General features: G+C 37.6%; 1 protein-coding gene across 1 annotated transcript in view; it reads right to left on the reverse strand.

The window, feature by feature from the left end:
- The window catches only part of LOC122797055 (transcription initiation factor TFIID subunit 4B-like), a 1,206,007-nt gene that overhangs the window by 369,352 nt on the left and 811,768 nt on the right, over nucleotides 1-24,887 (reverse strand). Inside the window, exon 13 of the mRNA XM_044065831.1 lies at nucleotides 11,332-11,462. Within this exon, the coding sequence (XP_043921766.1) occupies nucleotides 11,332-11,462 (131 nt within the window). The remainder of the gene's footprint in view (nucleotides 1-11,331; nucleotides 11,463-24,887) is intronic.

Genomic DNA, 24,887 nt, shown 5'->3' on the forward strand with positions numbered 1-24,887 from the left:
ATAATGTAATATACACCCAATTTCCTTGGGAGCAGAGACTTTCAGAGGAGGAATAAATTAAGCTTGTTTGAAAACAGCGGGAACAGAAGCAGCAGTTAGGGGCAAGTTAAACATACAAGTAAGGGCTTTAGCAATCTTTCCAACAGCAAGCTTTACGAAGGTAGGATGGATCTTAGAGAATTTGGAAACCAAATTAAGTTTTTGTAGTAAGGATTTAATTTGATTATTTGTGTGAAGTGGAAGGTTGCGGCATAACACGCTGGAGGGAATGAGGGGTTGTTTTGTCCAAGTGAAGGATTGACTAGAGAAGCAAAGTTGATTGTGATCTTGCTTATGGAAGACTGAAAAAAGTGTGCATAATCATAAGCAAAGGAGAAAAAGTTAGAAGGAAAGTTATGCCTGGAATGCATGGCATTAGTTAAAGCCCCTGTTAGCTGTTTTATTTCTTTGCAGAATTGTTTTAGTTTAGTCCAGTTCCTTTTACTCCTAAGGTATGTTCCTTTGGCTGAGATGGCAGCAATTTAGACTTCTTTCCTGAGGCTAAGGTAGGACTGGAACAGTTGTGTATTGTGGGGGTGTATCCTCAAAAGGCTAGCTGTTTTAAATGATCATGACAATAACCTCTGAAAAGCCTGCACGTTTCTTACTCAGTGTTGGGCTCAACAGTTTTTTCCTTCTTTTTTTTTAATGTACCAGTTCACTGCAGACAGTCAGGCAGGAAATCTGTACACCTCCACATTACTGCAGTATATGGTCACTGTGGGGCCATTACCTTGAGAGGGATGAGTAAATTGTTAGTTCTGCTTAATCAGACCTACAAGCCAGTTTCTCATGCTAGAAGGTGCACAAAGAAAAGGCACACCAAAAGCTTGTATCTCAAAGCTGCTGACCTAAACAGCAAGCCAATGCCTAGGTTAAACTGTGTACATTTAAATATGGCATAGTGTTATATTATGTGTCACTTGTACATAGTAACTCTTGCACATATACTTTGCATCACTGCCTGACTACTGATGCAGTCTTACAGCACATACTGTGAGACTGTCCTACTGTTAGATGTTAATGGCATGAAATTAAATTATGTGTGAAAACCTAATTGGATATGGCTAATTTTGTAGTCTGGAAGCTTGAATTTTTAATGTTGCCCTGGGGAAATGTCCTAAAAACAAATTACATTTGTTGATTTTAACTGTCTCAAATTATCATTCTCTGCTAAAAATGTGGAAGCAAAACCAAGTGACACGTATCATTGTGGTTAAATAATTTATAATTTAATGCCACAGCTACATGGGGTCACTAGCTTATGCTGCATTCTTGTGTGGTGATGAGAGATATTGGAGAAGTTTTAAGACTGTTACTGACAAGAGGTAGATATGCAAAGTTCTGGTGAAGTGAGCAGAGTGGATGGTTATGCCATATAAGACTTCACCTTTTCACTGATAACCACTCCTTCTGTCACAGACATCCTGCTCATCATGCAATACTGCACTTAACAGCTTTACTGTTGCACTTTATCTGTTGTATCAACTCTCAGCCAAGCCATACGATATCTTGCATTTAAGAACTGGTGGGGAGAGGTGAGTGTAAGAGGTTGCTATTTTTGACATGAAGTGTCAGATACATAACAGCATATTAACCAGCCTCTTGGCTTCCGTCTCCTCAGTACTGCCAGTTATGCACAAGCTGCACAAAAGGCTCCAAGATGTATTGTTTTTTAATCATATAAAAATTTTAATTTTCTTTTCTTTTTCAGAATACTGAATACATCATATGAGAATTGCATTGGAATCTGCATTCCTCATCTACAGATGCTGCAAAGTTTTGCATCCCATCATGCCCTCACTTTCCCCTGCATCCTTGAGACTATCACACCACATCCACTGTCCATTGCCCCATTCACCGCCCCCCCCCCCCCTTTCCTGTCATCTGAGAGCAACGAAAGAGAGGTAAGAGCTCGGGATCATAGCTATCTTTCTAGAAATTAGTGTTTTGTCTTTTTTTTTTTTTGTTAAGACCGTGATCCCCTTCCCCATAGCTTGATGTGTGTGAACCTGAATTGGAGCCTGTAGTACTAGTTCCATGAAATGTAATACTTCCTGAGATGCACAGAAATCCAGCTACAGTATTATATGCTGCTTGAAAGACCAGAATGCACATCTCAGTCAATTTTATGCTTTGCATAACACCTATTCTCCACCAGATATTAGGAATGCAGTAGGGTGGTTCACCTACCTCCAACCAGGAAGGGCAAGCTGACAGAGGCCGATCCATATCCACGCCTCCGAGCTGTCTCCTCCAGTGCCTGGGTTACTAGCTAATCTCTGGATATTTGGGCTGCAATCAGGGCTTTATCCCCCTTTAAACAGACCTGGCTATCTTGCCCTATTACCTATCAAGCAAATTATTAGTTTTAATCCGTGCTGCTCATGGTCCTGCAGATGACTTTTTTCCTTTAATAATTATGTACATTTTTAAGCACTGTAAAACATAACAAACTGTGTTAAACTGCAAAATGATATAAAGTATAAACATATAAGATATTGTTTTAAATAGTTTTTATAAGAACTTGTAGAGTACTCTTGCCTCAAATTTAGAGTACTTGGGTGTGCCTGACATTGGTCCACTTGGTCAGTGCACTATCTTGGTAAACAAAAAAGTAAACAAATTCTGAATCCACATGAGGTAGATGCTAGGGACATCCCAAGTTCAAAAAAAGTCACTATCAATGAGCAATTTATCTTCACACATCACAGCTTATCAAGTGGAACAGACTATACTTCTAATAACTTCTAATACTTACTGGACTCTGCTGACACCCTAACTTCTTATCAACATTCATATACAGTGCAAAAACCTAATACTTACTATGTTGACAATGTGAGTTAATTTATTTATTCTTTGTTGACCAGGTTATTCTCATTAGGATGGGAGACTCGAGGTGGTATTTATACCAATAGGGGAAATATGACTTTTTCAATAGATGCCATGGTATCTTTTACATCCACCTGAGCTATCACCAACTCAAGCAGAAAGGACATCAGTTTAACATCTCATCCAAAGTTTAGCACACTCGGGACTGCAGCATTCCCCTTACTCTGCACTGCAGTGTCAGTAATCAATCTACCTGGTGTGGGAATAGAACCCAAAGCCTTGTGCACCAGAGGCGAGTGTGCCACCTGTTGTACCACTGACACTACTTGTTGTGAGCTGACAATGAAAAACATTTCACAAACCTTTTTAAAAAAATATTTAAAATTTAACAAAAGGCCTGAGGACCCTCATTTGGCCACTCCAATACCAGCAATAAATCAGCAAGAAAAGTTTACATTTCTACTGAAAAGATTGTATTTACAAGAATCTTCCAGATATATCAATATATAAAATAGTGCAAGAGAAGGCAGCAGAGATGTTCAGGACATTTTTGCAAATCTAATGGCAAATGAGGTCACTAAACAGAAAGTTTCCATTTGGTCAAAGTCCTACATTTCAGTTAAGTACAAATTTTGTAAAACAAAACTGTTAAGTTGCCAAAATATATAACATATATGGAATAATTTTAGGAAATCTTATGAAGCATTCATTGTTCCTTGGTTATAATTATTTTGCTCATATCACTGCAATTTAATGTTGCTATGTGTGAAGTATTTGATTAAAAAAGGACGTTATACAATTTTGATTGGTAATACTTAGATATACCATTCTCTACTCTTTCATAAATAGATTGTTTCATGATGTGATGGATATTAGAGCAGATCATGAAAACCATAGATGGCAGGAAAAATGAGGCACCATTATAAAATAATCCAGTTCATTTATACAGTGTTTTTGTGTACGAATCAGGGGCGGCTCATGCTATTGGACTGCTGGACTGCAGCCCTCCCACCTAAAAAAAACAAAAGAAAAATCTGTAAAACAAAAAAACAAAAACGGAAGAAAAAATGAAAATCATGAGTCCCGACTTCTCTGCGCATGCGCGGACACATTAGAGAACTCAGACTGCCTTTATCAGCAGTCCGGATACAGACAAAGAGGTACCCAGCAATCTGTGCTTTGACGACCGCACAAAACAGAGGAGCTCTGGACCGCTTCAGCTGCAGGCAGAACCAATGAGGACTGAGGGGTGAGCTGCTCTCGTGGGACTTTCACTGCTGCATGGGCTTTGTTCATGGATTACTGCTGGACAAAGGCTTTGGGTAGGTGTTTGGTCGCTGGCAGATTGTGGGCTTCGTTTGTGAAATGGGTAGGACATTTGTGCACAGCAGGTAGGTGAAAGTGTGTGTGTGTGTGTGTGTGTGTGTGTGTGTGTGTGTGTGTGTGTGTGTGTGTGTGTGTGTGAAATGCCCCAGTTGCTATATACTGGTGGATAGAGAGAACAAATGGTGGTGGGTACAGATACTCAGGCTTGAACCCTGTACCTTGGATGCAGGTGGCAAGGACCTGAATTCCCTATCCACCACCATTTCTAAATTTGCAGATTTTTGCCTCATATTTGTTCTGTTCCTCATAAAATCTGTGGTTTCTGTATCTACATTGTTCCTTGCAAAGTCTGTAGTGAGTGGTGCACTGGTTGCATTGCTGCCTAACAGCTACAGGTTCTCTGGTTTGATTCTTGGCTGGGGTGCTTCTGTGTGGAGTCTGCATGTCCTCCCATCTTACAAAGATGTGTCTGGCATTTCTCCCTACTCTGCTGAAAATTGTCTTTTGTTCCAAGTCAGACTAGTTTCCTGGTTAAATGTTTAAAAATAACAGGCATTTGAATTTCAGACTTCTTATTCTTCAGAAAGTACATGGTAACACAAAACTGTTTATTCTAGCAGTTGTCTAAGTTTATAACATGGATATTTGAAATTTGTCCCTATTTTTGGGACTGTATTCCCCCATTATTGCCTTCATCCAGGTATTTTGTGCTAAGGTTGAGAGTTATCTATGGTGAGAACTGAATTCATTGAATGTTTGGGGGCTGTATTTCCCCCCCATTACTAGCTTTGTCCACATGTTTTTTGCTAAGAGGTTGAGAGCTATGGTGAGAACTGAATTCACTAAATATGTTTGTGGGCTGTATTCCCCCATTATTGGCTTTGTTCAGGTGTTTTGTGCCAAGAGGATGACAGCTATGGTGAGAACTGAATTCACTAAATGGTAGCCATTTAAGTTTGTCTTCCTCTCTTTCACAAAACAGCTGATTTGGCATAGTGGTATGCTTCTCTGACTGTTTTGCACGGGGTCCCCTGGGTTAAAGACGTGGCAGTGAAATGTATGGTGGTAACACAGCATTTTATTCTAGCAACTTTCCAACATTATACAAGCAATGTTTAAAATGTGTCCCTGGTTTTTGGGCTTTTGCCCCCACCCCCCAATAAATTTCGGCTTTTTCCAGATTTCTTGTGCTGCAAAGTTCAGAGATACAGCTGCGTGTCAAGTAGATTTTATAAGGAGCTGAGAGCTGCAGGGGAACAAAACTTTAGTGCTGCTTATTCTGAGTCTGCTTGCATTGTTAATAGCACAACAGGTAGTGTACTTGCGTTTGATGCAGAAGGATGTGGGTTCTACTCCCACAGTAGATAGATGCACTGCTGATACTGTACTGTGTTGTAAAGTGGGTGTATGCTTCAGTCCTTTTTGACAAAGATACCTAGAGGAGTAACTTGAACCTGTTATCAGTTTGCCATACAGTCCCTATTGCGATATTACTAGCTTATCATTTTTTTAATGCATGCGACATAGGCAATTTATTCCTCAAGGGCAACAGGCACTTTATTTGTGGATGAATAAACAATGACATATAAAGTTGTTTGCTAGCAGCAACCTCTTCATTGTTACAAATTTCTTTAATGTGGAATTATTTCGATGACTTTTACTACTTCAGAGATTGTGCATATTTACTGATACTGGTGGACTGTAGAAGGTTGAGTAGACTTTTATGATGGAAATGTTCTGAATTGGGTAGTTTTGTCATTGGTGCATGCATTTTGTTTCATTGTTTACTGGAAAAATGTTCAAAACAATGAATTTAAAATGCCCTCTAACAGCTGTGCTGTATTGTACAAGGAATATAATTTAGTACAATCGGGAAGGTGTATCAAAGAGCACATGTATGTTTCATGTGCAAGGGGGCCTATGATTTGAAAACTGGCCAAAGTTAATCTTTATCTGCCACTGGCAAAATGTATTTTCTTTGAATGTGGGTTTCAATGCTGTTTCATTGAATGTGAGTTTTAAGGGCAGAGAAGTTTTAATGCTAAGCCTGTTTTCATTGTGAGACTGCATTGCTTTGTTTAGCAGATGTCTTAGTGTTTGTGCTGTAAAATGCAAAATAAAACTTTCAAATGAAATCCAAATCATCATAGAAGTAAAGTAGTATGCACATTAGTGTTTATGGTAAATGGAGTGAAATAGCCAAGTAATGGATCATTGGAATGGCTGCAGGGGGGAGGGCTCCATTCGACCATGATTTTGTGAGGGGGAAGGGTGGCAAACTCAAAGACAGCCCCAGCTGAACTATACCTCCCAACTGTCAAGATTTTCACAGAATGAATAGATGTTTGCTTCTTATTTTTGGTTTGTTCCTCATAAAATTTGTGGTTTTCTGGAAAATCATTTAGGAATTAAGTCACTAAATAATGACACACTGAATTTCAGACTTCATAACCTTCAGAAAAATGCATGCCAAAGTAAGACCTGCTATTCTATAAACTGTCTCAGTTTATACAAGAGCAATTTTTAGTACTGTTTATATGTTCCCCCAATATATTTGGCCTTGTCCAGATTTACTGCATTAACAGGTTGAGAGGTACAAGCAAATAAATTGCTTTATAGAATTAGGCATAGCCAAACCTCTCAACTGTCCCCGAATTTGGCTCAAAATGTTGCTCTTCCCCTAATAATCCCTCCGCAAAATAGCAGTTTTGGAAGAAAAAATGGAGGGTTTACAATTAATAATCAGAGTTATAGATTACTTTTATTTCAGAAATGCATGTAGATTCTTTTATTTTGTCAGCTGCTCAAGTTAGCAGTACTAATATTAAAAAAGTGTCCCTTCTTTGACAGGTTCCCAGCTGTATTGTGTGGCTATTTTATATTTTTGCATCACATTTTTGGTCCATTTTTCATAAAATTGTGTTTTTTTGGCAAATTAGTGGTAAATTATTAAAAACTGAAGTTAGAAAATAATGACAGACATTTGAGTTTCAGATTTCATATCCTTCAGAAAATTCATACTAATGCAAGACCTGCTATTCTATTATCTTTCTAAGTTCATAAGAGCAATATTTAAAAATTGTCCTTATTTTTGGACTTTGTCCCACTTCTATGTATGGCTTTGTCCAGATTTCTTGCTCTGAGGTTGAGAGGTATGACAAATGTGTCAGGGCCATCACAGTCAGCCAGAGACCTTTCAAATTGTGACATACTTGTTGCACCCCACTCCCCCATGTAGTGACTCTGGAGGTCTCCAAGCAAGGCAAGGAGCAGTTATGCAGCGTAAATGTGCAGGGTATCCCCCCATCCAAGGTAGACACAAGTACTATAGTGGCTTTTCATCTGTTCTTGATTTTGCAGAATGGTCTGGTTTCTGTCATATTTTTGTACTGTTGATTTATGCTTATTACTCAGAAAGTGCCTGTTGCTCTGTGTTTAAGTAGCAATGCTTTAATGACCATTAGGTAAGCTTGTCTGAGATCATAACATGCAAGTAAGCTTTAATAAGCATACTGTTAAAGAATTGCCAACACTGAAAGCCTTTCTGTTGTTGCCATGCAGAGAATACTTAACTAGATAATGTTTAAGCCTTGGGAATTGAAATGCATATGACAATATTTGTAATAAAGGACAGGATTACATTATTTTAAGAAGCTCATTACACTTGTTGGAGATTTCCAGTGATCTCTGAGGGCTTTACCCTTAAACTAAACAGAATGCCATTCATGTGTGGTCCATAACCTGTACAGTAATCCTTTAAGCAATGTATCTTGAGCTTGTTTCTTGTTTGCTTTTCATTTTTTACTTTGATCGTGTTTTCCCCATGAAACAAGTAGATAGTTGTCAGGCAGCAGGTCTTTTTTGGATAAGAAACATTTTTACAAGTGGGGGGCATCACAGAGATTGCTACTTTAATAAAGCTGAATATAAATTATAATTAGAACTGCAGTGCAAAGAGAAGTGGTTTAAGTTGAGTGCTGCTTGTTTTTCTTATACTTGATTTTGACTGGCATTCCAGTAATGTATTTAAAAAGTAATTTATTTTTTCATGCCTCACAACCTTTTTGTTTCCATCTAGATATTAAGTAAGCTGTCATGCAGCCAATGTATTGAAATATTTTTATTCATTTACACTTCATTTGTCTTGATTGGACTCTCATCATGAGGGTTTGGCACCCAGGGCAGCATATTTAATTAAAGTTAGTTTTTTTGGTTATGAGCACAGCTCCTCCCCTTTCTAGTTGGCCGCACCCCTTCCCATTGACCCCACCCATTCAGCTATCTCCTGCAGCCCTCCCCTTTGATTTGAAGTCACCAGCCACCACTGGTATGAATACTGTATACAAACTGCTTATGACTGGCAGCGAAGCAACTTAAAAAAAGTATGTCAGCATGTGGCACGTCATCCATGCACACCCTTGTAACTGCCTGCATCAATCTTAACAGAAGGGGTTGTCAACCACAACATTATAAAAATGCCTTTTTTTCATTTGGGGGTGAGAATGTCAATGGATGGTCCTTCACATAAAAAGGACTACAGCATTTTTACATTTTTTTTTAAATTTATTTATTAGCCAGGCAAGTGAACTCATTCTTGGACCCTTTTCAGCCATGACAGTCACCACAAAGGCAAAAGTTTACTATGATTACATCATAAAGGTAGAAAACTCAAAAGCGAGAGCATCATAAATGGTAGAATAAAACACTGAATGACTCATAACAGCGAATCACAAACAATGAATACTTCTCTCCCACTAAAAAGACCTATACCAGTAAACCACAAGTACAAAACTGAAACCACATCACAGTAGATGTAATAGTCCACAAAAATCACAAAAACTGATAAGCCAAAAATAGAGCCATAAAGATGAGAGTGGATTATTGAGGATAAGAAAGAAATTCTGTACTGTTACTATTATGCAAGAAGCCCAGACTTTCCAGACAGAAGATATACAAAAAGACTGAGAGTGAAATTTAGAGGAAAGAAAAGTACTTGCATTAAACTGTCAAAAGCTTCAAATGCAAATTTGTGTTCATTAATGCAACAGATTGTTGAAACACATTATACAGAGCAAGAAACCTTAGGCCATTTGGAAAAAGAAGCAACTGAAGAAGTGTGAAAATATAAAGAACAAAATCAAACGATTTTTAAAAGGTATAGGACATGGGAAAGACAGATCTAATATGGTGCAATATTTATGCAAAGGAGAAAGCCAAATAAGTCAATACAAAAAAGCAACTCCAAAGATATTCAAAGAGAAATATAGGCAAAGGTACCCAGACATAGAAAATTTCACAGTACAAAAAATAAGATCACAAAGGGGGAATGCAGAACAGAAGATTAGTAAAACAGAAGTTAAAAAAATAGAAGCTGAAGTTATGGAATACCTGCAAAGTGAAGGAGTTAAGTGTAGAAAGTCTAATATAACACAGCATGATGAAACAGTGAGTCCACCCAAGTAAGGAGAAACAGGAGGAGCAGAAGACATTTGAAGAAGAAATATGGACATGTGAAAGAAAAAGATTTAATATGGTGCAATATTTATCTAAGGGAGAATTCAAAACTAATCAGCACAAAAAGAGCAACACCAAAGATATTTGAAGAGAAATACAGGTAAAGGCACTCTACAGCACAACAACAAGGGCCTGATACACACAAAAGTTCCATGAAAGCATGGCGATTCTGAAGCCACTGAACTTTGTTATCTACAGTACCATCTTCAACCAAAATGGCAAATGCGGCAGTGATGATAGTAACTCTACTAAGTCCCAAATGAAAAGTTTGGCTTCTTCCTGCCATAGCATCCACTCCAAACTCACCAAGGTTATGGCTTTTTGGTGCCCCTGAATACAAGAACACCCAGTATTCGAGAAAATCCAACACTGTTCCACTTAAGGAAATTATGCATGTACAGTTGACTATGTGGAAGAGCACACTTTTCTGCTTCAGTATCATAATACTGTTTCAAGGCAGGATTAATACACTCAATTAAAACTAACACTATGGAAAAGTTAAACATCTGTAAATATTCTAAGACTAAAATATATAAATTAGTACTGGCTACACCTACAGTGAATAGCTGTAGTAGGTGCCTAATGCTTTATCATAAAACAAAATGAACAGATCTTACTAGTTAAATCACAACAGATAGAAAACATTAGTTTAAACACAGAGGTATAAAACATGCACACCCCTAGAAATGAAGGCAGCAGCTGTTGATGAATGCAGAAATATGGTGATATCTAGGGGTAGAATACTTTTCAGTGAACCTTAACATCAAATGTACATATATTTGTCTCTTTATGCAAAACAACCTACATACTCTGTAATGAAGAATGAGAGTCATGGGGGGGGGGGGGGGGGGGCATGCTTAACATAGCACATATTTTGTATGTTACAAAAGCGTTACTTCTAAAGTGTGGGTCTGCACACACGTGTGTTTACTATTCAAAATATCTAACTCATTTGACTAAAAAGGTTTGTGTGGGTGTAAAAAAAGACTTAAGTGCTCACTGGAGTGAATAATATGGCTGAATTAAAGTTTTATATACTGTTGGCATGTAGAAGTGTGTGGGAAAATGAATGTTTAACTGAAAAGGTTATAGAGATTAGTGTGTATGTGCAAGTATTTGCAGGTTAAGGTTAGATAAGGGAACTGATATACTGTTTTATGTTGTATAAGTTCTGTGTCCTTTTGTCTTATGCAGTGATACCATTAGTGAAAAGATTTTTAGCAACATAATCTTACTTGTTTGTGTATGTTAACCCTATCCCTACCCCTGCACCTAACTAAAACCCAACAAATTGCATTACTAAAACCCCTTTCCCTAACAATACCACTAATCAGACAATGCTTGATCTGTTTATTACCTAGGGTATATGATACAGGATTTATTTTTTTTTTTTTTTAATGGGCAAGAATCATTCAGTGTTTTGTGATTTAATGTTAAAAAAATTTGCACAAAACACTGAATATTATCGACCATTTAAGGTGTAGTCTTTAGTGTATTCAAGATTTCATGATGATTTCCATACATATATATATATATATATATAGAGAGAGAGAGAGAGAGAGAGACAAAGACCTCTGATTTCAAAGATATGTAAAAATTGCTATCGCGGTGACACTGTACCTTATACGATATCATTCGATGTTGAGCCACTGCTGTTACTTTCTCTACTAGTGCACGCAATCGCTCTGCTGTAGCACAAGAAACTAAGTTCATTACATCAGAGTTCACTTCAGTAATGTCATGTTTTTTACCTGTGAAAGGAAAGAAAATCCATTATAAGTTTTAATGGTGGTTCATAATTGAAACAATTAGCACAGCAGGTATTTCAGTTCCCCTGGAAGACATACCCATTAATGAATAAAGGTTTGGATATTATGATTTTCCTCATAAAGTCGCAACTTCAAAGATCCTAGGCACTGCATTAATAAATCTTTGCCTGAAGCTTCACAAACTACATACATTGTTTCATTTTGCCTCAGGAATCACTTTCCTTACAAGGTCACTTCTAGGACGAAGTTAATAAGAAACACAAATCAGGTCTGTTTTCAAGAGAGAAGCAGCTTCAGAAATCAATACTACATTCATTTAATTTTAGTAATTAACCATTAGAAGCAGAGGACTGTATTTCTAGTACTGTTTAACTTTGCATTGCTAACCAGAATAATTATATTTTTTTAAACATGCTGTGATACATTTTTAGATCAAGCACAGTGGACACTGCTGCTTGCATTAAAAATGAATCTGTGGTTTATCTGGTATTAAAAAACAAAGAAAGATCTGTTTACATTACCCTGCTAAATTAAAATCTTGAAGGAAAGACAATGGAGAAAGCATACATTCTTATTTGACAGTGTCTAACTGCTTGTTGCATAGCTATTGAGCTTGTCAAGAGTACCTCAGAATGCCTTAAGCCTGACAAACACAAGTTATCATACAATCTGATAATCAAACTTCAACAATTAAAATACATTGCATCATAGGTACATAGTATGTCAATAAGCAGACATCATAAAAGTGCAACAGATATGACTTGTACTCAGATATGATACCTTTTACATAAGATAAACGTCCTTTCTGTGCTCTAATATATATTTGCAGGTGCAGTATTTATACTTCAATTCTGCTTTTATTAGCAACAAGGTGATAAAACACTCTCCTGGTATCAAATCACTATACCTCAAATCCAGAAGGATAAATCTGGAGCTGATCTTTATATTAATGTTCATTTCTTTGTTACCAGTTTGTAGTAGTGTTTCAAGTCCAGTAAACTTAAGGTATTTCTTATAGAATATTAACTATGTAGTGAAATCATTTTTTTCTGTTAAACCTAACAAAAGTACGTAAGTTACTAAGTATAATACAGATCCTTGCAATGATTAATTTAACAAGCTCTGCCCTTTCAGAAACACTAAATGCATGTCGCTAAAATACCACATAGCTAGCAAGTGATTTGCTGCATTATATGTTGCGCTCAAGATGAATGTTTCTTTTCTGACTTCTGAAACTGAGCAGTTTCCCAACAAAAATGCCCACATCTATTAAACTTTCAAAGTACATAGCAAAATAACAAACTTTTATAGCTTCGGGATCTAGGGAAATTTCTGACTTTTACAAAGATTCAATCTATCTACATGGAATTTACAGTCTTCTTCCAAGAAGCCCTATATGAAAGCAAATAAGGGACAAAAGAAAAAAAAAACTGAAAAGGGCTTGAAGAAATTTTCTAAAGCATTCCTTAACTTCAGTACATACATGTGACAGGCACATTGTGTAGTTTTAAAACACAAATGTATTATGTGGTACACCTTTAGACTGTCACTTGTGAAAGAATGCAGACATCACACAGTGAGAATGGTCTAAAAGCTACGTTAAAAATATACATTCTTGTTATTTCTAATCTGAGAGTCATGGTACAATGTCAAATTCCCAGTGTGGCTTACAACTTTAGGACCAATCATATTCTAACTACATACTGAGGCTTGCACATGCGGTACTGATTTTGTGCAGCATTGTTTACTTCTTGATCAATTTAAACCACACACAAGCTCTGTGAGCAACCAAGCTCACTTGAGTCCCAAAACATATTGGATGACTATAATCCCTTTCAAACCAGCAGACCTTCAAAGTGAGGTCCAATAGGGGTGGAGGTGCTGTGGAAAGGCAACACCCTAAAAATACAAACATATCACTGAGTGCCAGTGATAACAAATAAAATGTTAGCAAACGACTACTGTCTAATTTCCTGGAAAATTACTCAGTTTATCAACTATCATTCCTATTTCCACTATGGAAAAGCACATAATTCTCTTCAATTTATGATTCTGGGTACCTGAATGTCATACAAATTTTAATATTACCTTAAACTCCGATGCAAGTGGAAGGTGCATGCTTACCATAATGATAGGAAGGAAAAGTTACATCTTCTGTAACTGTCTGAAGCCACTGACTACATGGCAGACAGAACTTCCCAGGCCTGCATGAAGCCCTTCCCTGTATTATTATACATCACTCATCTGTCACTCTCCAGTTGTTCTGTTACAGTGAAGAACTCATGAAAGCAGAAAACAAAGGTGATGAGAAGACAGAACTCCGGACATGATGCCATGGATGACAGCATCTCTCCAAGATTACCTTAATTTCAATATAACCTCCATTTCATAGTGCTTCACAAAAGTGAACAGAAATTATCAGGTTTCAGTTGTACAAATGTCATTAATGTAGAAGATTACAATCAGGTCTCCAATAATTACCAAGTGTTTAAGAAATGGATTTTAAGTAATTCACATCAAGACTGGAGTGAAATGAAGCTCAAGAGGTGATTCTTGACACCCATATTGAGAACATAAGTCTGTTTTGCTCGGACATATCAAATCAATTTTTTTTGCAGTGCATGAAGCTTTATCTGCTCCATGTGCTGCGAGTTACAGAAAAAAATAGTAGGAAGAAGTGTATTATGGTTCAGAAAACCTTAAAACATTTAACTAAGCCACACAGACAATGAGCAGAAGCAGTATTTTCCGCTGAGGATCTAGTCACTTTAAAAGATGTTAGATACTTCACTCTGCCAGACTTTATTTAAAAGTGTGACATAATGAAGTTTCTAAAAGATCTTGTTCTGTGGTGGCTGTCACTGGCAGCTGTTACAATCTAGTGTGAGATTAGAGCTTAACAGTGCTTATAGATGTCTAACAAAAGCTTCTCAAGTGCCTTTTCTACATCAGAGCAATGATTATTTCTGTCTTTTTCCTAATTTCACAATATAATCGTGGTGTTCCATGCACTACACCACCACTATGGAAAAAAGTAAAGGTATCGACTGTGAGCTCAAACTTACAGAAAGAAGCTTTCCATATTTGTTGTGACAGAATTTGATTGATCTAGCTATCATCTGGAAAAAATAAGCTTAGAAATGTTCTTGCCTTGGCAAGATGTAGCAAATGATATGAACAGCTGGTCATACTTACAAATGGTTTTGGTACTGTTCACAAAAAAATATCTAAACCATCTATAGATATTTATACAATAAGGATGTATTCAGGAGAAAACACGGATTTAGTGACTGGTTCAGATATGTTCCTGTGGTGGTGAACACTAGCAAAAAGGGTATGCTTATTTTAGTTACCACTTTTTTATATATATAAACAGTCTGCAAGTCAGATATTTTCTTGCTGCAAGTGATAAATCAGGAGTGCAGAGCCAGGAGGCTACACAGAACAGCAAGCTTGCAGAAAATAAAATAAATGTCCCAAGGAGGGCTAGGATCTCAAACAGGAGGCTGGAAGTAAAATGTGCCAGGAAAGCAAGCATTACTGATTTTAACAGCAGCAAATGACAAGTATAGAACATAATGACACTTAGAAAGGGCTATCAAATGAGCCTTAAAAGAAAAGTAGCAGAGTACAAAAATCAAAGCTGCCAAGGACACCCAAAATGGCAGCATACTGATCAGCAGCTTAATTTTAACTCTTCCAGTGGAAACAAAACTGAGAAATCACAGCCAGTGATACTGTCATCTTGAATGAAATTATATTACTTGCTAGTAAGTACACTGGCTGGATGCAAGCAAAAAAAAAAAATCAACCAGAAAAGGTAAAGTGAAAACACTAGTTGGAAAGAATCCTGCAGCTGTTCAGTGAAAAGCAGTTAAAGTTTCAGCTTTGGTACAAGAAATAGCTTCCAGTAATTTAGAGGGGAAAAAATCAAATGTACTAACAGGTGATTAAAATAAGTGAAACATTGGAGTAGTATATCAACTCAAACAGCAAAAGGTTTGATAAAATAGAAGAAGCTTCAACTAGCTCTTCAGATGAACTGATAAAATTGCAAAAAACAGAGCTGAAAAGGCTGAGTACTTCCAAGAAGAGCAGTTTCAAAAATTGTAGCGTTAGAAGATACCATGCAGAGAGAAAACCTGAGAAATTCTGCTGTACCAGAAAAACTGGGAGAAAAAGACTGTATTAATTTTATGAAAGCAAAAACAAGCAACTGGACTGGTATTCCACAGCAGGATTTGTTAATTGAAAGGGCACATCATGTGTATACTCCAAACCTGGCCATGAGAAAGCAGCCAAGATCTGTATTAGTAAAGCTAAAATCATTCCACCAGAAAAAAGTTGATCTTGACAAACTATGGAAGAAAGAAAAGTATTAAAAATTAGAGACAGCAGAGTGTTTGTGGAAAATTATTATGTACACCAGGCAGAAAATAAGCAAATTTATCCCCAAAATGAGGGAATATCAAGAGGCAGGTATGATATTCAAGCTACTGTACCCAAAATATTTTTCCTGGAGGATCAAAGACATTATTGGATGCAAAACTGGTTAATGGGGAAACAAAGTATATCCAACAAAAAGTGAGCCAACAAACAGCAGGGGACTCTGTTTCTCATTCTTATGGCAATAAAGCTCATAGATAGACTTTGCCAGCAAAATATTTTCCAATATTTCAAAGGAAAATGCTTGAGAAAAAAAAGCATAGGGAGTTGACATGAAGAATCAGGAGTAACCTGGACTTGAACCAGAGGCTGGCACTGGGAGATGGAGATGAACAGAAAGAAGACCAGCAACACTGACATTTGCAATAGGAGATTAAGCAGCATCAATCACGCGTGAAATATATGCAAGAAAAAGTGTCTGAGAAAGATTGGACTTTTACTGAATTTGTTAAACTGGGGGGTGTACTGTAAAGCATACCCTAAGTAAGTCATTAACATTTAGAAAGACTCTAAAAAGGAAAAAAGGTAACTAAGTAAAAAAAATGTTTATTATTTGTATAAACCATTTCATGACACAAACTACGTTATACATAGTAAAGCAATTTTGTGTAGTGTGCAGTCAGAGGTATTTTAATGGGGGGACTCTTTTCCGTGGCTGGTATATGTGTTAAAGACATTAAAGTAACTTTTTTATTAGTAAGAAGTATAGGCTTTACATGGTAACAGCAGAAGAAAGGCTAGACAAAAGCAAGTTTAATATTAATATGCTGTGATCTTGGACTGCTGTGGTGGGGTTGAAGTGTAAAAGTGCACTGATTATATTACATGGAGTATTAAAATATTTTCTATTATTTTTACAAGGTTGAATGTCTAGATTAATGCCCTTGGCTTAAGATAGAAACACTTTTTTTGTAAACAAGAACGCTTGAAAAAGAAGACAAAATAACAGTTTCGTTACTTTTGTACAAGTGTAAATTTGCCTATGTCTCAAGAGATAATTCAATAAATGTGTTTAAAAAAGAAATCCAGGAAAAAAGACTTGGTTTCTTACATCTGCAAATATATTAGCTTTTTTTTTCAATTAGCAAATGTTCAGTGGGAGTCAAGAAGTCTGCAGTTGAAAGTAACTGTACATTCTCTTCTGAGTGAAATTTAAAAAGATTCATTCTACTTTCACATGGAGATTAGCTTTCTGAAGGTGTAAACAATTAATCTTGAGAGTTCTGATAATTTTTTCCTGAGGGAATTGCAAAATATAAATGTACAACAGAAGCAGTTAATTGAAAAATAAAGGCTGAAATTATAGGAAGTGAATAAGAGACAGCAGTTTCTCTAGCAGCCTTAATACTTCAATGAATTTAACAGAACAGTGTACAATTTAGTTTTATTTAATGATAGCCAGTGCACTTTTTCTTAAGACTAAAAGTTAATCTTCTCTGAAAGCATACAAGCTGTTTGTCATATCTGGGAGGGGAATGCTGATAAAATAAGAGCAGACAGCAATCAGTGTAAGTGGGAAAACACAGGCTGTAACATGCGTTTTAGCATGGGTAACCTTAATTTTAGGCTAGGTATTGCCTGTGGGTGCAGTGTCGATTTGAAGTTGTTCCTATCATTTTTGGAGATGTACATAGTTTTGAGAGTTTTTTCTAGCTAATTTGGGGGCTGTTATGAGAATGTATTTAGTTTTTTTTTTGTTTCAGGGCTGTCATTAACACAAAAATCTGTCATAGGTTCAAATGGAGTTGGAAAAACTCATTCAAAAACACTTATGGATAATAGGTGGGAAACTATCTTTTTCTCGTAATTGCTATGCTATCCATATTATCTTGGAATATAAATGGCCTTAGCTTTTTCTCACAATGGCTGCACTATCCATCCTATCTTGGAACATAAATGGCCTTACGAATTTAGACAAAAAGGAAAGATTACTGAATTATGTTAAGAAATGCAGAGTGTAAATAGATATGCTGCAGGAGACACATTTGGAAAGAAATGAGAATGTGAATTTGACAAAAAAGGATTTCAGGATGGATATTCAGCAAAATATCAGGGACAAAGTAAAAGGGGAGTAACTATACTAATTGCTTGAGGAGCTCTAATAATGATAAAAGAGGGAGAAAATGACAAAAGTGGTAGATTTATGGTAGTAAGGGGTGAATGGCAAAGGAGGAGGATTACACTGGCATATATTTACATTCCACAAAAAATATTATGGAGCTTATGAAAATTTTAGGAGAAATAGCCCACTTTTAATAGGGAATATTACTTTTAGGTAGGGACTGGAACTTGATTTACAATAGTGAGAATGTATCAAGGGGTCCTAGAAAGGAAAATATAACAAAAGATGTTCAAATTCGGAAGAAATTTATGAAAATATTTGGTAAGGAAGATGCAAGTTCAGTAGCAGGAACTTGGACATAATTTACATATTGCTCCCCAAGGTACAATAACTGGGCTGGGATAGATAGACAATATATATATTATATTTTACAGGAACATGTGCATTTAATTGAAAGCTTCAATACACATTTAGTAACTATTTCAGATAAAAAATGCAGGGTAATAAAGACAAAATGAGACACTGGCACTTTCCCACCTACCTGTTAAAAAGAGAGGAATTTGAGGAATGGGTAATGACCAAAGATGCTGTACCAGTATTAGAGATATTTCAGAAAATAAAAAAAATGTATACAGCAAATAAATGTGGAAATCAAGAAAGAGCACAAAATAGAATTACTTATGGAAGACTTAAGTATACCAACATTAGAGACAGACGAGGCCCAACAATTAACAGCTAAGATAGGAGGTGATGAGATAAAAACGGTGCTGTATAATCTATCTGCAGGAATGTCTCCAGAAACGGATAATATTCCTGTGGAAGCTTGAAGGTTTAAAAGATCTGGAAGGCTTAGTTTAACAGCATTTTAAAATGAGTTGAAGCACCAACATCTTGGAGGAAAGCTGTGGTGGCTTTATTACCTAAAGTCGGTAAAGACCCATCAGACCCAGCTTCATGTACATCTTCTTCTTCTTTCAGCTTTTTCCCAGTTAGGGGTCGCCACAGTGGATCACCTTGTCTGCTCATGACTGGCAGTGCAGTTTATGGTGTTGAGTTGCCAGCCCAGCGCCCAACCTTCCACAGAAGGCACACACTCACACTTAGGGCCAATTTAGAGTGTCCAATCCACCTGAAGCATGTCTCCGGGATGTGGGAGGAAACCCACGCGACCACAGGGAGGACATGCAGACTCCGCACAGAAGGCACCCCAGCCAAGGATCGAACCGGAGAACATCTTGCTGTGAGGCGGCAATGCTAACCACTGCACCACCAACTTCATGTACATCTTCTTCTTCTTTCAGCCTTTTCCCAGTTAGGGGTCGCCACAGTGGATCACCTTGTCTGCTCATGATTGGCAGTGGAGTTTTACGGTGTCGAGCTGGCAGCCCAGCGCCCAACCTTCCACAGAAGGCACACACACATGCACGCACACACACACACACACACCTAGGGCCAATTTAGAGTGTCCAATCCACCTGCAGCATGTCTTTGGGATGTGGGAGGAAACTGGAGCACCCGGAGGAAACCCACGTGACTACAGGGAGGACATGCAGACTCCGCACAGAAGGCACCCCAGCCAAGGATCGAACCGGAGAACCTCTTGCTGTGAGGCGGCAATGCTAACCACTGCACCACCGTGGCCACCCAGCTTCATGTACATCTATTTCAATTTTAAACCATGATTATAAAGTGTTTATGTCTATACTAGCTAAAGAATTGCAAAGCTGCTGCCAAAATGGATAGATTTGATCAATGTGGTTTTGTGGCAGGGAGGCAAACATTTAACAACATTAATAGAACAAGATGATCTAGAGGGAAAGAGAATATAAGAAAATAAAACAGTGGAATGGTCAAAACAAAAACAATAAAAAAAATACCTCAGTTGTTGGTAAGTCTTGATGTAGAAAAAGCATTTGGCAGAGTAAGCTTTTTTTATGAGTAGGACAATGGAAGCATGAGTATTCCCTGATAAAATAATAAGGTTAATTAGGAGATTATATGAAGGATCACAGGCAAAAACTGAAGTGGGAGGGGTCCTCTCAGATATGCTATGTTTGAAGAGAGGAACCAGGTGGTGGTGTCCTGTTTCCCTTTTGTTACCCACTTCATTTTTAGAGCCACTGGCAAAGAAAAAGGACTAAGAGGTGCAAGAATATGATTGGAATGGTAACAAGAAAAGTAGTCTTTACTTGCAGATGATAGTATTTTTGTACCAGACAAATCCAGAGAATACATCTCAGTGTTGCAAAACATTTTCAGACAGTTTCAAGTCTTTTCATGATATAAAATTAATGAAGATAAAACAAAGGCTATATCCATAAATTATGAACCCACACAGGAGCTGGTTCAGCAATACCCATATTATTGGAGACATGGTAAGATGAAGTATTTAGGAGTATGGATTAGAAAGGCTTCTGTTATTTCAGCTAAGGATATGTGGGAAGAGTCAAAACAAATGATAATACAAACTGAGAAACTGGAAGCTCCTGTTTATGGCTATGGATAGTAAAATACAAGCGGCGTAAATGTTTTTAGTCCATTTAGTTTTATATATGGATCCATGCATATTTTGTATCAACTAGAGAACACATTGTGGACAATAATTAGTAAGAATTGAAGGACTTTCTCTTGGAGTGGAAGACAGCAACAGTTAAGTTAGAATAAGATTAATTAGGAGTTAAATTACAATAAGATAATCCTTCAAAGAGAACAAGGTGGTTTATAATTACCCGATTTGAAAGGATATTTTAGAGCTACAAAGTTAACACAAGTAGAAGGTTATAATTCAAAATAGAAAAAGATGATGAAGTAGGTGGAGGAGTTCAAGAAATAAAAACAGAGTAGAATTTTGAATGCAGATCCTTAAGGAAAATAGTAACAACTATACAGAATATTATATTTATAATGTAGCAGAAAGTATTCTAAAAATTAAACCAACATAAGAATGGAGAAAGAAGATTTTTGCCAATAAGGATGACTGCAAGTAGGGGTACAGAAAATAGACATAAAGGGGATAGAATTTACTGGATAAAACTGGCAAAGGAACCAAGTTATTAAGAGTAAATAAATAGAGAGGGAAACATAATAGAGTTGGATGAGACCAAGAAGACATTTGGACTGCAGGCTAGAGACTGCCTTCCCTATAAAAGATTGATAGAATATAGGCAAAGAGAGAGGGTTAGGGGAATCATAATTGAAAGACGACTTCTGATAGAGTTTTCAGCTGAATTTAAAACACAGGCTGTTGTTAAAAAAGGAAGAATTAGTAGGTCATATATAATACTGCACGATAACTGTAAGAATAAATCACAGAAAGTTAAAAAAGACAGGGAAGAGAAACTGGAAAAGCAATATACAGGAAAACAATATGAGGACATATTAATGGCTCCCAAGAGTTCAAAGTTCATAAAGGTTAAGGATCTTTGTTTGCAAGTGCTTGCATAGGAAGTTTATACCCCAAGTAGACAACAGATTTTTCCTCGAGTAGATAGCAAATGTTGGAGGTGTGACGGAGAAGAGAGAGGTAACTGGGAACATTGGGAGTGTAATGAGTTAGCAAATTTTAAAAATTCTCTACAGAGTTCTCTGTCAGAAATATCAGGTGAACAAAAGGCTGTAATTAAGGAAATTACTCTTCTAAGCTGTGAAACAGGATCTGAATTGCCTAGACATAGCAAAGCCATATTACGTTTAATTCTGTTGGCTGCCAAAAAAGCAATTACTAGAAAATGGAACTCAAAGCCATAGATATAGCCAACCTGCTGGCAGACAGGTGTAGTGAAAACGTCACCCCCCTGTCCCCCCATCAGTAAACCAGGACATCCCCAGAACCTACCTCCCTCACCTCATCACCAGTGAGCAGGTCTTTAATCCCATCTCAAAAAACAAAAAAAAATACAGTCTCCATGGGACAGGACAACACCCCCTGGCTGCATCCTACATGAACTCAGGCATGAGCTGTCAGCTCCATTAGGCACCCTATTCAACCAAAGCCTGAGAACTGGCTTTGTCCCAGCTGAATGGAGGACAGCCACTGTCATCCCTCTACACAAAGGTGGACTGTTCACTGACCCAGGCAATTATAGGCTATCAGCCTAACTAGCTTGATCTGCAAGGCTATGGAATGCATCATGGACCTTATAAAAAAGGACATTGGCAATCACCAAACACTTGACCCCACACAGTTTGGTTTTGTCAGAGGGAGATCATGCCTATTAAACTTGGTCAACTTCTTTGAAACAGTCACCAAAGCCATGGATGAGGAGAAAACTGTGCACAGTGCCTATCTTGACCTAGCCAAAGCCTTTGGCATTATTACCCACTCAGGCATAATAGATAAACTCTCCCAGCTAGGCATCAACCCATATGTTACCAGGTGGGTAGCTAACTGGCTCACTGACAGAACCCACTCAGTCAAAATAGGAGAAGTCACCCTCTATTAGGAGACCAGTAATGAGTAGTGTACCCCAGGGATCAGTCTTGGGGCCTCTACTGTTTGGGATATACTTTTCTAAGATGCAAGCCAAAACCAGTGGTCTATGGCTGACCAAGTTTACAGATGACTGCAAGCTGGGTGCCATCTTAAATTCCCCTAGTGATGTGAACATCTTCCAAGAGGGCCTTAACCAAACTAATGACTGGTGCCAGCAGCATGGCTTCAAACTGAATGCCAAGAAATGCATCATTATCCCCTTAGGGGAAAATGGCGTCCCCACTAATTATCACATTAATAATAATGTACTAAGCATGCAACCAGTCGTGAGGGAATTGGGCACCCAGGTTGATAGCAACCTGACTTTTGACCACCATGTTGCCTCCATTGTACAGAAGGCTGTCTACATGACCCTCCTCTTAAGTAAGGGTATTTCATCCAGGAACAAGGAGGTCATTACATTCCTGTACTCATCCCTTATCAGACCCATTATCAAGTACGATGCCCCCTTTGGCATGTACCTTGCCAGGCAGATGCAGCAGTTGGAGAGATCACAGAGGTTCCTGACTAGGAAAATCCAGGGTCTCAAACACCTGTCCCTCTACTCACTCTCATACAGACTGCTCAGAAGTGACCTGTGTCTTGCATACAAGGCCATCTCAGACCCAAGCCGTGATGGAGTTGCTTTATATCCACAAGTCAAAATCCATTCAGACAACCCACCCGCAAGGCCTAAACCTGGTCTGTGACATTAATAGAACTTGCTGGCAGGATAGATTTGTGTTCCAGAGAGTCCTCCATCTGTGGAATAGACTCCCTCTCCATATTAAGCAGAGTACCTCTCTAACCCTCTTTAAGTGGAATCTGAACGACTGGATGGGAAACAGAAAATATACCCCTGGGATCCCACCTGTGTCCCTGCTGGACAGGGGACACAGGTGCTGACTTTGTGGGAACATGGGCAAAATTCTTGGCTAGGCTTATAAGGGCCAATAGCCTAGTAGCATCCTATGAACCAAAGTCTAAATCAACTGTATTTGAAGTACTGAATATTATAAAATGGAAAAAGGTTCTTTAAAAAAGGAAAGAAGCAAATTGCATAGAAATAAACTGAAATTGTGGGAACAATGCATGCAGAATAATATTGAGGAAGATGAGTGAGGTTTAAGAGAATGCAAAAATTTAGCAATTTATGTAATGGACTGATGATAGTTACAAAGAAAGAAAATATATGTGGCATAGTGTCTATAATTCTAAAAACATGTTAATATGGTTTATTTTCATTTCTGTTAATGTACATTTGCCTATATCTTAAGTGACAACTTAATAAAAGTATTTAAAAATCAAAGCTTTCAAAACAGATATGACAGGATTAAAAGAATGGGAGCTATAAAAGTCTATGCTTTTATTGTGAACCCCAGTGGATAAACGAATCCCTTTATCAAGGTAAATATTTAGCACATAACACCTCTGAGAAGAGGAAATGGTGAAACCAACTTTCTCCGAACAAAGTGGTGCTATTAATAGTCCTGGAAAACCAAGGCAGACATCTTGAGGGCAACAAGGTGCAGATGAAATTGTGTAAGGGATGAAACAGTAGTGTCATAAAAAAATAAATTGAGAGGATTTCTGAAAAACAAAGCCCTTCAAAAAATGAAGATTACTTGGGCCAAAAGGCAGCCATGTTTCTGAGGAACGTCAACCACTACTGTTTGGTATTATTCTGCCTCCACAAGAATGATGCCCAAGTTCAAAGAAAAAATAACTCACTACAATGACTGGATTGTCAATAGGTATCATTCTAAGGGGATCCAGTGAGAGAGTGTGTGTGTGTGTGTGTGTGTGTGTGTGTGTGTGTGTGCGCCTGTCTGTGTGTGTCTGTCTGCCTGGCACCAGATGGTTAACAGTCCCTGCTCCTTTACCAAGAACAGCTTATACCTCCTCTATGGCTTCCACATGCAGGGTAGAAATTTTGCTTAATCCATAGTATTTTTTTATGTGAAGAACAACTCACAAGCATACTCACCATGCAACTTAAGTTCAAATAATCAGGGTTGCTCTGCTCAACGTTAAAGGTTTAAACAAAATGTCTGAGCTTCAGACCAACCTCATCCTTTTAGCTATCTATATTTCTGCAGTTAAAGAGACTGTTTCAGAGCAATAACATACCCTTCCTTGCCAGGGTACTGAGCCTTCCATGTATTATTTAGGACCACTGTGAACTGTGAGGGACATGACTATGTTCATTAGGGACTATAGTGTTTCACATCAAGTCATGCTTAATGCCAGTCACATGTCGGTTCCACCTTGGTTTAAGCAGATCACATGCGTGTAACCTTCACCCTTAATGCAAGCTCCTTCATTAATAATAACCCATACATATTTTGGGATTATTCTAAAGCCAACTCATTGCTATTTACTGATTTCCTAGACAATAAAAAAAATGGTATATCCCATCCAGCTCACT

This window comes from Protopterus annectens, chromosome 3.part0 (assembly GCF_019279795.1).
Source record: "Protopterus annectens isolate FY-2018-M chromosome 3.part0, PAN1.0, whole genome shotgun sequence".
NCBI lineage: Eukaryota > Metazoa > Chordata > Ceratodontiformes > Protopteridae > Protopterus > Protopterus annectens.